The sequence below is a fragment of the Podarcis melisellensis genome (assembly GCF_964234715.1).
Source record: "Podarcis melisellensis genome assembly, chromosome: 12".
Classification (NCBI taxonomy): Eukaryota; Metazoa; Chordata; class Lepidosauria; order Squamata; family Lacertidae; genus Podarcis; species Podarcis melisellensis.
The window spans coordinates 17,958,159-17,971,535 of record NC_138544.1 but is presented as its reverse complement, the minus strand read 5'-3'; the positions used below and the strand labels follow the sequence as shown (position 1 = coordinate 17,971,535).

General features: G+C 42.6%; 1 protein-coding gene across 10 annotated transcripts in view; it reads left to right on the top strand.

Annotated features, from left to right (window-relative positions):
• The window catches only part of RBMS3 (RNA binding motif single stranded interacting protein 3), a gene marked incomplete at its 3' end in the record, with an annotated part of 736,788 nt that overhangs the window by 464,033 nt on the left and 259,378 nt on the right, over nucleotides 1-13,377 (top strand). For all 10 annotated transcript variants that reach the window (XM_081883321.1, XM_081883319.1, XM_081883325.1 and 7 more), the window contains one exon: nucleotides 12,402-12,493. In XM_081883321.1, the coding sequence (XP_081739447.1) occupies nucleotides 12,402-12,493 (92 nt within the window). The remainder of the gene's footprint in view (nucleotides 1-12,401; nucleotides 12,494-13,377) is intronic.

Here is a 13,377-nt window from a genome sequence, read left to right as displayed (position 1 = left end):
TTTTAATCTGCTGAACACTAAAAATTCATGAAGACCAGAATGTTTAAATAATAAAATAATGTCCTAATTAACAGTCTAGTCTTACTGGCCACTGAAACTGCCTCAGCATCTGGAGTAGCAGAGCTATGCAGCTCCTTTCTGCTTTTATTTAAAGGAAGCTTTGGCTACAGGTAGTGCGTATATATTAACTATGACACCTAAAGGTCCCTGATGAGTTTGGCTGTGAGAATTTTAGAGGGTGATGTTCAAGGGTAGTGTGGTAGAAGTAAACAATATATGGTGAGGCAGACAGTGGCGATGTAGCTAAAACAGCGAGAAATCAGGGAGATATCAGAGGCCTCTTGAGGGATAGAGAAGGCCCAGTCTTCCACCATTGGGAAGAGCATCTGTTGCCTCTGGAAAGCTGCCAGTAATGCTTTCTGCTGTTTTGAGATGGATAATTGCTGAAGAACAGAGGTTTGTGGGTAGTTGATAGGTGTGCAGTCAGAAACAACGGTGGAGACTCCTCAGGCTCATCTGCACGTGTTATGTCAGAGTGCACCTTGAATAGTTGAGCACCATAGGCACCAACTCTGGGGCTGAGGACACCACAACCCACCCCTCTCCAAACTATGTGGGGATGGGACTGAGCCCCACAATCTTGAGGGATCGGGTCACAGTGACGACAGGCCACACTGGACCTCCATGCACTGGCAGAGGGCCTTGTCAGGCCTCCCCGTGGTGGCCGTGCTCCCCATTGGGACTCCCAGTGGTGGCGGAAGGCCCCGCCAGGTCACACACATGCAATGAGCCCCCCCAAAAAAATGTTGGGCAGAACTAAGTGCCTTTGTTGAGGACCATGGAACTCTGCATTCCTCAGTTATCTCTGAGGCATGTCAACATGGAGTAGGGCCTTTTTGGTGCTGGCACCCACAATGTAAAATGCATTTTTGGTTGAGATTTACCAAGCCCTGACACTTTACAGCTTTTGGCATTTGGCTGAAGTCTCCTTGTTTAGGAAGGCCTTCTGCTGAAAATCTTTCCTCTGTTGTTGAAGTAAAAGCAGAGAATAGCTCTTGTCTCCTAATCTGCATCAAGGTTGCAGGCTTAAACACACATACTTAAGAGTAGGACCACTGAAGACAGTAGGACTTATGTCCAAGCAAATAATCCTGTAGTTACCTGGGAGTTAGCCCCGAAGGGACTCAATCCTGAATCTAGAATTGGCATGTAGATCTCAGCCTTTTAATACACTCTGACCTCACCTTTATGAATGAATCTCTAAATCTACAGGGGCTAAAACTTTGGTCTTTCTTAATTTAAACACAAATGAAGGAAATGGCCACTACAATGAAAGAAAAATTTGGGTATGTGAGGCGGGGTTGCGGTTATATTGCTTAAGTACCATAATGAGGGTGAATTTTCTGTGAAAATTTCCCCAAATGAACAATAGGGAACCAAAACCTTCAAGTTTATATATTGCCTCTGTAACAAACTGGGTGCCTTGGGAATCATTCTAAATAAAATAAATATATCCTCGACCATGATTTTGTATCCTCTGTGGGTTGTGGAAAATGTTTTCTCCTTTTGGCTGTCAGCTGCTCTTAATTATCTATTAGCACAGGAATCTGACCAGTTGCAAGTTAACTACTAACTTAAAATCATGCGTTTTAATAATTCAAAATGTTTCATGGTTAGCACGTTTATGTAGTCAGAGATGGTACAGGCTATGTGAATGTTACACAATTTGCACTTCGTAATTTAGTTTTCAAGGGCAAATCAACCTCTCTGCTTGCTAACGCTAATTTTCCAAGGGTTATAAGACTTTAATTTGATTCTTTATCCACTGTGCATAAAACAATCACTGGAATTTGCATAGTAAATTATCAGATAATCACTTTTTATGCCCACTACCTGCTAGTTGGGATGCACATTACTTTTAAGAGATACCCTAGGTAAGCACATGATGTAAACCAGAAGAAACTTTGCTATAGAACAGATGGTGCAAAGTCTTCATGGAGTGAGTGCACAAATCTTGAAAATAGGAAGGAAGACGCATTATCAGGACTGTATAGATATAGATTATTGAATTCATTCTAGATGTACTCGCTTTATTTCTGGTTATCTGCCCACTTTTGAATAAGTCTATTTATGGGCTGTATGCTAGATTCTCACTCTGATCCAGCTAGGCCAGGGATTGGTAAGGTTTACCTTGCCTGGGACAATTCACTCCAGCGGAGATTCCTCCAGGGGCCGGATCGCGCCCACGATTTTCAGCGTCTGTGTCTGCGCAGACACGATTTTTGGTGCTGTGGAAGTGAGTTGCTGTGCTGCATCAGTTTAGCGCAGCGCACGGGGACTTGCCAAGTGGGCGACTCGGTTTGGGCGTGGCTTGTGGGCCGGTTAAACGACCCCCGTGGACCACTTGTGGCTCACAGACCTTAGGTTGTTGACCCCTGAGCTAGGCTGATTTACTTGCAAATGGCCTCAGCCCAGTATACCTGAAGGAGCATCTCCATCCCCATCGTTCAGCCCAGACACTGAGGTCCAGCTCCGAGGACCTTCTGGCGGTTCCCTCACTGCAAGAAGTGAGGTTACAGGGAACCAGGCAGAGGGTCTTCTTGTTAGTGGTGTCCGCCCTGTGGAATGCCCTCCCATCAGATGTCAAGGAAATAAACAACTATCTGACTTTTCGAAGGCACCTGAAGGCAGCCCTGTTTAGGGAAATTTTCAATGTTTGAAGTTTTATTCTGTTTTTAGTGTTCTATTGGGAGCCACCCAGAGTGGTTGGGGAAACCCAGCCAGATAGGCGGGGTATAAATAATAAAATTATTATTATTATAAACAGAGATTTAAACATGCATATTTCATTATGAATCTGGAATTATGAATTGGGTCCTGACGAAGTTAATTAAACCTGGGTTCCACTGAAATGAATGAGAAAAAAGTGTAACTAACTTGGTCCCAAGATATGAACCTATGGCTAAAGTCTAACTGATTTCATAGAATCATGGAACTGTAGCATTGGAAGGGACCCCATGGGTCATCTAGTCCAACCCCCTGCAATGCAGGAATCTCAGCTAAAGCATCCATGACAGGTGGTCATATAAACCTCTGCTTAAAAATCTCCAAGGAAGGGAGAGTCCACAACCTCCTGAGGGAGAATGTTCTGCTGTCAGACAGCACTCTTCCTGATGTTTAGTTGGAATCTCATTTCTTGTTTTTTTAAAAAAGCGTAAGACTGTTTTAATAGATAAATAATGTTCATACATTGCTCACATCTGAGTGTTGCAGGTGGTGCTGTGGGTTAAACCACAGAGCCTAGGACTTGCCGATCAGAAGATTGGTGGTTCGAATCCCCCCGACAGGGTGAGCTCCCGTTGCTCAGTCCCTGCTCCTGCCAACCTAGCAGTTCGAACGCATGTCAAAGTGCAAGTAGATAAATAGGTACCACTCTGGCGGGAAGGTAAACGGCGTTTCCGTGCGCTGCTCTTGTTTGCCAGAAGCAGCTTAGTCATGCTGGCCACATGACCCAGAAGCTGTACGCCGGCTCTCTCGGCCAATAAAGCGAGATGAGTGCCGCAACCCCAGAGTCGGTCACAACTGGAGCTAATGGTCAGGGGTTCCTTTACCTTTTATCCATTATTTGAGTTTGCCCAGTTCTGCCTACCATATTCTTAGGTATCTGAGAATGAAATTGTTGCAATTTCATGATATCTGTTCCTGTGAAACATGGACAAGCAGTTAAATGTAAGGCATAATATTTAGAAAGCCTTTTTGAGGGGGGAGGGGGCGGGAAAGCACTTGAAAATCTCCAGGCATCCCATCTGTGTTTAAAGGAACAATAATAACAAAACTTTAAATTAGCATAAGAGATTTAAGGCATTTCAGGAAAACATTGATTAAATCTGCCAATGAAACGAATGTGCTTGGTGAGTGTCCTAATTAGTGTATACTTGGTTCTTTTTCACTGCACTGCTTACCACTAATTGCTGTTCTGCTGGTCTTCTTCTGACAAGCTGCAGAAAAAGACAAGGATGAGGGATTTGTTGCGAAAATAGTGACATTCAGTTTTAATTCATTTGAACCTGCTGCCAAGTTAATTATGGAATTGAGAAACTGAGCGCAGGAGGCTCCCAGCAGCCATTTAGGTTATGGGAGACATAGTTGTTTAGTTTCTGACTGTGAGTTCAGATAGAGCTTATTACGCCACACATAAAAGTCCACTTGCTGTGTCTTTAAGTGGGCTTCCCCTACATGCACACATACACAGATTGGTGCCTATAGATTCACAGTTGTTTTTTTTCCTCTGCATGCCATAAAGCCTAAGTAAAATTAGTCACTTGTTTTCCTTTCTTTCAGGAGGGGGTTCCTAGCGGTTAGTAAACACAAGGGACAGTCTTGACAAAGTTATATACATATTAAATTTCAGAGTTGGAGGCATTCCTCCCAAAGCGAGTGTGGTACTTGCTTCTGAGAAACCGCACCTTTGTCCATGTGGATTTCTTCTCTGACCTGCATTCATCACAGTGCTGGTTCCATTTGGCTTCTGCCAAGTTCTACGTCATTTGTCTCGCCATGTGCTATTTCACGCAAGTTACATATGCTACGTAACTCTTTGTGCAACTTATATACTTAACATTCATTTCAGTGTAAGGGAAATGTCAAAAGCATGTAATACAAACCCCATTCATTATTTCATTATTTATGCACACAAAAGCTCATACCAAGAACAAACTGAGTTGGTCTCTAAGGTGCCACTGGACAATATATATATATATATATATATATATATATATATATATATATATATATATATATATATTCCCATTCATTATGTATCATTTGTGACATAAAACAACAAACAACAATAACTTCTCCTTCTTTTCCTGTATATGTTGGAATTCTCTGACATCGCTTTAGAAGTCATGTTTCACCTCTTTCTTTTTTTTTACAATACTAGGGTCTTTTTTTAGCTTAGAAAGTAGTATTTCATCATAGGGGACATCTGCAAAATTATTCATAGTGTGGAGAAAGCAGATACATGTATATTCCAGGCATGTGCAAAGTCCGTTTTGGGGGCCTAATCCGGTCCTCCGGTCGGCTTAATCCGGCCCCTGTGGCAGTTTATTTCCTGGGGTAAATCCTAAAAAAAGATGAACAACTTCAATCCTCAAAAAAGGCCAACAACTCATGTTCACTTCGTCACAACTGGCCCTCTTTGAAAAAAAGTTTGGACACTAGAAGTTGAGCTCATCCAGGAAGGTGAATGTTGGAATATTCAGAGCAGTCAAAAAGTATTTCTTGATCCTGTGCATTTCTTAATACTGTGTATAGTTAAGCTATGAAATTTGCTACCTATCTCAAGATGCCATAACGGGTACTAACATGGACGGCTTTAAAAGAGACAAATTCATAGAGGTTAAGGCTGTCAGTGACCACTAGCTATGATGTTTGTGAACTACCTTGAGCCCGCCTGGCATAACGGTTAGAGTGTTGAGCCAGGACCTGGGAGAGCAGGGTTCGAATCCCCACACAGCCATGAAGCTCAGTGGGTGACCTAACCTAACCTAACTCACAGGGTTGTTTTGAGAATGAAATGAGGAGGAGAACCATGTACAGCACCTTGAGAACCATGGAAGATACAAGTGGTATATAAACAACAACAACAAGCTCCCATAGTGGGTTGTTACTGGGAATAGTTACTGGGGAGCACAAGTGGGGAGGTTGCAGTTCTGCTTGTCTCCCGCTTGTGGGCTTCCCATAGGCATCTCATTGGCCCATCTAAGATCAGGAGGCTGGACCAGATGTGACTTTGGTCTGATTTCAGCATAATTCTTCTAACATTCTTCTAGATCAGTGGTTCTCAACCTGTGGGTCCCCAGATGTTGCTAGACTACAACTCCCATCATCCCTGAGCTCTGGCTTTGCTAGCTAAGGGTGATGGGAGTTGTAGGTCAACAGACTATTGTATTTTAATATTTTGTTGGAAGCCGCCCAGAGTGGCTGGGGAAACCCAGCCAGATATGTGGGGTATAAATAATTTATTATTATTATTATTATTATTATTATTATTATTATTATTATTATTATTATTATTTGCAGCAGCCCTATCTATTTGCAGCAGCCGGAACTCACTAGAGCTCAGTTCTGGCACCTCTCAGGTGGGTGCCATTGCCATTATAAGAGAAGAAGGAAGGTGTTCTTGGTGAGTTCCAGCACCTCTTTCTCAAGAAAAAAATAGCACTGTGTATAAATTGCCACCCTTTGTTGTTGTTGTTTAGTCGTTTAGTCGTGTCCGACTCTTTGTGACCCCATGGACCAGAGCACCCCAGGCACTCCTGTCTTCCACTGCCTCCCGCACTTTGGTCAAACTTGGTAGCTTCGAGAACACTGTCCAGCCATCTCGTTCTCTGCCGTCCCCTTCTCCTTGTGCCCTCAATCTTTCCCAACATCAGAGTCTTTTTCAGGGAGTCTTCTCTTCTCATGATGTGACCAAAGTATTGGAGCCTCAGCTTTAGGATCTGTCCTTACAGTGAGCACTCAGGGCTGATTTCCTTAAGAATGGAAAGGTTTGATCTTCTTGCAGTCCATGGGACTCTCAAGAGTCTCCTCCAGCACCATAATTCAAAAGCATCAATTCTTCGGCAATCAGCCTTCTTATGGTCCATCTCTCACTTCCATACATCACTACTGGGGAAACCATAGCTTTAACTATACGGACCTTTGTTGGCAGGGTGATGTCTCTGCTTTTTAAGATGCTGTCTAGGTTTGTCATTGCTTTTCTCCCAAGAAGCAGACATCTTTTAATTTTGTGGCTGCTGTCACCATGTGCAGTGATCATGGAGGCCAAAAAAGTAAAATCTCTCACTGCCTCCATTTCTTCCCAAGCACTATTACATCTTTCGGTTACACTTGTATCTTAATTTGTGTGAAATGTGGCTAAACTGCCTGTGGTGGAATCTCTGCCAATATCACTGCCAGCTAGACATATCATAAACATACTTGCTGAACCATTCTTACCAGTTTCATATACTATATTGATAAGTCTGTGTGTCGTTTCTCTTTCAATAGCTGTCTTCAACCCCTTCAGGTAAAGATTTCTGACATATGTAAATACATTATGCAAAATGCTAATTAGACCTAGAATCCTTTGTAGACTTACATGTAAGTAGGCCCCACTGAACTCAGTGGGACTTATTTCTGCACGTGATTCATAGATTTTGTTACTCAACATTGTTACAGTTACTAATTCTATAATAAAAGTGATTGGGCTACTTCAGAACAAGTGTTTTGGGGATCATGGCCTTAGTAATTCATACTTCACGGCTTCGCTGCAGAACACTTTTTAGGACTGCTGTGTATAACAAGTTCATTTCTTTGTAACATGCTGTGAGAAGACTAAAAAAAAAGGAGTATGGCTGGGAATATAATACAGCTAATTAAAACATAAAAACATAATGCTAATTATGTTTTTGTGTTTTTTGGTGGCAGCATTTGTAGGGAGGCAGCTGCAGTAACGTTGCACTGGACTTCTTATGTGTATATGAATATTCTTCCTAAAAAGTGTGGGGGGGGGGAATAAGAGTCCAAAATGCAAAATAATAATATTTTGTTGTGTTATGGAACTCTTGGGAAGATGCCAGATCTCTCTTGTATAACAGGTGAAGAGCCGCTGTCATGTGTTTCCATTTGTTTGCTACTACTAGGAGTTACGTATTTTTGGTAATTTGTCAAGAATTTCTAATGCAACTCGTACAGTCTTTTTTTACTGTGCTTTCTCTTGTGCAAATTATTTTCCCCCATTTTGCAGATGTGGAATTGAAGCTGAAGGCTTGACCCCACATCATTTCAGTTCAGTCATCTGTGGGTTAGGCAGGGCTTTTTCCAAGCGGAACTCACTGGTACCTCTTTAGCGTTAGGGCTCAATAACTTTGGCTGGATGCTCCCCCAACAAATTCCAGCACCACTTTTTCTAGACCCCCCCCCCCGAGTTTAGGTGACTGGGAATAAATGCCTCTCTTCTCCTCCACTCAGGAGGGGAGAACAGTGAACCCCTCAGTCTGATCCCTGGTTGTTCAAATTGTCTTTAGTTTAAAGCACACCGTAGTGCCTGAGTGTGGATGTAACATTGAATTGTGGCTTCTTTAAGTAGTACAGTCAAACCTCGGTTCCCAAATGGCTCTGTTTTGGAACGTTTTGGCTCCCAAACGACGAAAACCAGGAAGTAAATATTCCGGTTTCCGAACGTTTTTCGGAAGCCGAGCGTTCAACATGGCTTCCGCTTGAGTGTGGAAAGCTCTTGCAACCAATCGGAAACTGATCCTTCTTGTCGAACATTTCGGAAGCCAAATGGGTTTCTGGAATGGATTACGTTCGACAACCGAGGTTTGAGTGTAGAAGCTCTCACCAAAGGGGCAGAAGGCAGGGAGTGTGTGTGAGCTTGAGATGCACTGCAGCTTGTTCCTGGTCGCATAAAGTGGGCTAATAAATCCTGGGCAAAGGTGGGATTTCTTAAAACTGCGTATCTCAGTTGCAAAGTCAAAGTTCTCCATTATTGATATTTTATAAATGGTTGCATTGACTGTCAGGACTGCAATCCTGACTCAATGGGAGAGGGATTAGGGTTGCACATAGCTGCTTCTCTGCTGGTGGCAGTGGGGGAACTCTATGGAGGCTCTGGAGCAGTGAAAGTCCCAAGCTTTGACCTGGCAGGCGGGAAGCTATTGTGGTTGGCAGTCAATGGAAATTTCTGGGCAGGCAGCAGAGGTGGATCCCATTAGAGCAGCCTTGTTCAACCTTGGGTCTCCAGTTGTTGGACTACAATTCCCATCATTCCTAGCCACCATGGACAGTGGTCAGGGATGATGGGAGTCATAGTTCAGGAACAACCCAAGGTTAAGAAAGGCTGCCTTAGGGACTCCCCGCCCTCTACCAAACACCTTCCACCCTAGCCGGCGGGGCTGTAGATGTGATGGTGAATCTGCTTCTTCATGCTGTCTGACCCCCTACATTGGAATTGTTCTTTCTGATGATCAAGGAAACCCTGCAAGAAGGGAGCTGCTAGATTAAATTGCTGTGCAAAGTTGCCTTAAAGTTAATTAAAGGTACTTGTGCTTTGCAAGAGTTCAGCTGTGATGATTGCTTTTCAACAGAGTACTGTACCAGAAGACCTGCTGTTCATTCTTAATACTTGTTCAGTAATAAAGGATCCGGAAACCCTTGGTGTGTTAATGTTCCTTTTTTAAAGGAAAAAACCCAACAACGTGTTTTAAGGTGTTTTATTTGTTATGTTGTTGGCATTCATCTGTCTCGAGAGAGAGTGGAAGAGTGGGAAAGACTTTCAGGAGGAAAGTCTAACTGTTAGAGAGTTATAGCACCTGCTGTGGCTCTATAGACAATGACAGGGAACAAATAACCAATATTTGTCGTATTTATTCATTCACTATATTGTTATAATATTTATTATAAAATATCTAAAGAAGCCATTGTGCCTTTATTGTGTCAGTTGATCAACGAAAAGAATCCTTAGTCAGAGAATGGAAGGGACCCCTCTGTGGTCCGTATGTAAAAACAAGTATTTGCCCCTTCTGAATTTTTGAATGTTGGAACAAGGACAAGTGTCCATTGCTAGAACCTTACCTTGGCTGTCTCCCTGCCCTTTCCATAATACAGTCGTACCTTGGAAGTCGAACGGAATCCGTTCTGGAAGTCTGTTCGACTTCCAAAACGTTTGGAAACCAAAGCACGGCTTCTGATTGGCTGCAGGAAGCTCCTGCAGCCAATCAGAAGCTGTGGAAGCCCCGTCAGACGTTGGGGTTCCAAAGAACGTTTGCAAACCGGAACAATCACTTCCAGGTTTGTGGCATTCGGGAGCCAGAACGTCCGAGTACCAAGGCATTTGGGATCCAAGGTACGACTGTATACATTTATAAGACAATCCTGTGCATGTCTACACAGAAGTAGGTACCAGTGTGTTAAATGGGATTTCAGCCTTACAGTGCAGGCCTGCATATGTCTACTCAGAAGGACTAGTTGCAGAGTGATATACCCTGTGGGATCCCGTAAGGTTACCCCAGTGGTTCTCAAAGGGTGTGGTGTGTCACACACAGCTCACAGCCCCAGATGGTACAGAAGGATGTTATGGTCGATGGTATCAAAGCCGCTGAGAGATCCAGCAGAACTAGGAAACAGCTCTCATCTTTGTCCCTAGTCCACCGGAGATCATCAACCAGTGCGGCCAAGGCAGTTTCAGTCCCATGATGAGGCCTGAATAAGATATCTGACCTTCAATATAGGGTTGGGATTGGCATTTTATTATATTGGGATTTCAATATTGATAGACTGTGGGATTTTAATAGGGTGTTTACATACCTCTCCCTATTCTGATTCATGCACAAGGTTTATGGATAAAAATGCAATACAGTCAATGTAGCCACATATTTGTGGCTGCCTTCTGTATTAATGCATATTGACCCAGTAAATGGAGATGTCTGCCTGAAAGCTGTTAAGCTATCAGCATTCTAGTGCTAATATTATTATAGCTTTCAGGCAAGTTGGTGTCTGCTATATGGATTGCAGCAAGGATTAAGGGGAGGGCGAAGGTAAAGCTGTGGCTTTTCTCTGAGAGACATGTTACATATATTCCAAAAACATACAATGTGTATTAAAGGTCCAAAATAGGTTTGAATGCAATGCTTCTTGGGTGCATCATTATACTAAGAGTACTCTGAAATGAGTGCCATGTTCACCAAAGAAGAAATGTAGTTTTCCATGGCTGACGAGAGGGGAATGATGGAATGTCATAAATTGTTTCCTAGAGATTCATTGTTAATATTCACAAGCAGATTCATGTAGTAAACATGAGATACGCTGTGGTCGAAACCACTGAGCCTAGCTTCTGTCCACCTAGCACATTCAAAAAGCATGTCAAAAACGTTTGAAAGGACATCAAAGTACAAAGTAGATAAATAGGTACCACTCCGGTGGGAAGGTAAACGGCGTTTCCATGCACTGCTCTGGTTCGCTCTGGCCACATGACCCGGAAGCTGTCTGCAGACACACACCGGCTCCCTAGGCCTATAGAGCAAGATGAGCATGCAACCCCAGAGTCGTCCGTGACTGGATTTAACGGTCAGGGGTACCTTTACCTTTATCTCAGTTTTGAGGTGATAGGGAAAGTCATGCAAAGAGGTTGAGGGAACGTTCTTTCACATGTGGTGGGCTTGTAAAAGGGTAAAAAGGTATTGGGAAATAATCCATAATGAACTGAAAAAAAATGCTTAAAAGTACTTTTCCAAACAACAACGAGTCCTTTTTGTTAGGGATAATTCAGACTGAAATTCCCAGGTGTCAAAAAAGGTTATTTATGTATGCTACTCAGGGCTTTTCCCCCTCTTAGGGGTAGTCTCATTTTGACTCAAGAAAATCACCATTTTAAAGTTCAAATCTGGAAAAATAAATACAGTAAATGGATAAAAGTACAAAGATTCACAACATGTTTAGGGGTATGCGTACCCCTGGGTTCCCCTAGAAAAAAGCACTGATGCTACTACTGTGGCCCATGTTTTGTTAGGCCAAAAATAAAAACAAGCGAGGTCCCAACCAAAGGAGAGGGGCAACTTAAGCTGGCAGAATATGTGCAGCTTGTAAACTTAACATATAGAATAAGAGAACAAGAAGAACACAAGTTTAGAGAAGATTGGAAAACGTTTCTTGAATATATTGGGGGGAAATTGTCTACACCTGAAAACGTTGGCAGCATTAAGATAAATCCAACAGTTTAAATAGGTTTTGATGGATGCAACAATGAAAGATTAAAATATGCAGGTATTTATGATATGTAAAATGAACCATGGAAAGAGATGGAGGTGAAAAAACAGTTTGTTTATATAGAAGTATTTTTACCCTAGCCTTCAGTCAAAAAAGACTCCCAGAGCAGACTACAGATATTAGAAATAATCTAATTAGACTATAATCTTACAGTCTAAAAGATGTGGCACAAAAGGAAATGGGAATGGGAGGGAAGAGGAAAAAAGCAAGCGTTGGGACTAATTCTTAGTTCGGAAGTTCAGGGAGGGGTAATTTAGCAGGCCATGGAACTGGATCTAGCTAGGGCTGCCATCTTTTGAAGAGCAAAAAGGAGAACACCTTTGCCAAGTTATACTTTTAACTACGGATTGCTATGACGATTCTCATTTTACATATTCATGAAAAAGAGGAACTGTCCTGGAAAAAGAGAACATAGGGCACAGTGGGGTGGCTGCTGACTCCTTTCTGTCTCGCTATCTCAGAAATGTCATTTGGTAGATAGAGGAAGCAGGGCTAACTTGGAAGCCGTTGTTGATAAGAGAGAAGTTGTTTAAAAAGTTGGATGTTCTTTGAAGGTATTAATGAATACTTCTGTATTTTCCCCCCTAAAGGTTATGGTTTTGTAGATTTTGACAGCCCAGCAGCAGCACAGAAGGCAGTAGCATCTCTTAAAGCAAATGGAGTTCAAGCGCAAATGGCAAAGGTAAGATCAATGAGAGGCCATTCTTAACCTTGCAATGTTGTGCATTACTCTCTGCGGTAATAATTTTGTGGGATTGTTCCATTTCCTTGCTGTTTTCTAAATCAGGATTTCTTGCCATCTTGTTTTATTACTCAACACAAGTTTGTCTTCTGACTCTACTGATTTCTTCTTCATCTTCTTTTATCTGTTGGCTTGCCAATGTGTGTGGTGCCTGTGATTTGCCCGGGTCCTGAAACGTGGTGCTCTTAAGTTCCATAACACTCTCCTGCCATCCTTCATAAGACAAGGTTAATACACCTTTAGGTGCCAGGTGAAAACCTTCCTCTTTAACCAGGCCTTTGGCTGACTGACATCTGATGCCCTTTAAAAACATGGAAAGGGGGATTATTATGTTGTCTTTGTTTTTATGGTGCATTTTCTGGTTTTGTTTATATTCTGCTTTTATGTTGCGAAGCACCCTGAGATCTACGAGTATAAGGCGGTATAATAATAATAATAATAATAATAATAATAATAATAATAATAATATGCTTGAGATGGGAAGAGCACTGACATCCAGGCCCGAAATATGACAGTGGAGAGGTGGAATGTGTGTTCCAGGGCTGGCTAGTTGGTGCATGGTTACTGCACAGCCTCAATACTTTGGGGCTCGGTCAAGCCTTGCACCAAGATGCATAAACCTGAGATGGCTTATGGGGGAAAAGTTGCTGGAGACAGTGCCCTTGGCTGAAGCTGCAAAGTATATGCAGACGTTGAGATCCTAAGGGGCTTCCCTTTGGTCATGAGAGGCTGCATGCAGTATCGGACAATTGATGGATCCAGCGAGTGCACCTGCTGGATACCCCAGAAGACAAATCCGCATTATAGATTTGCATGTCTTGGTT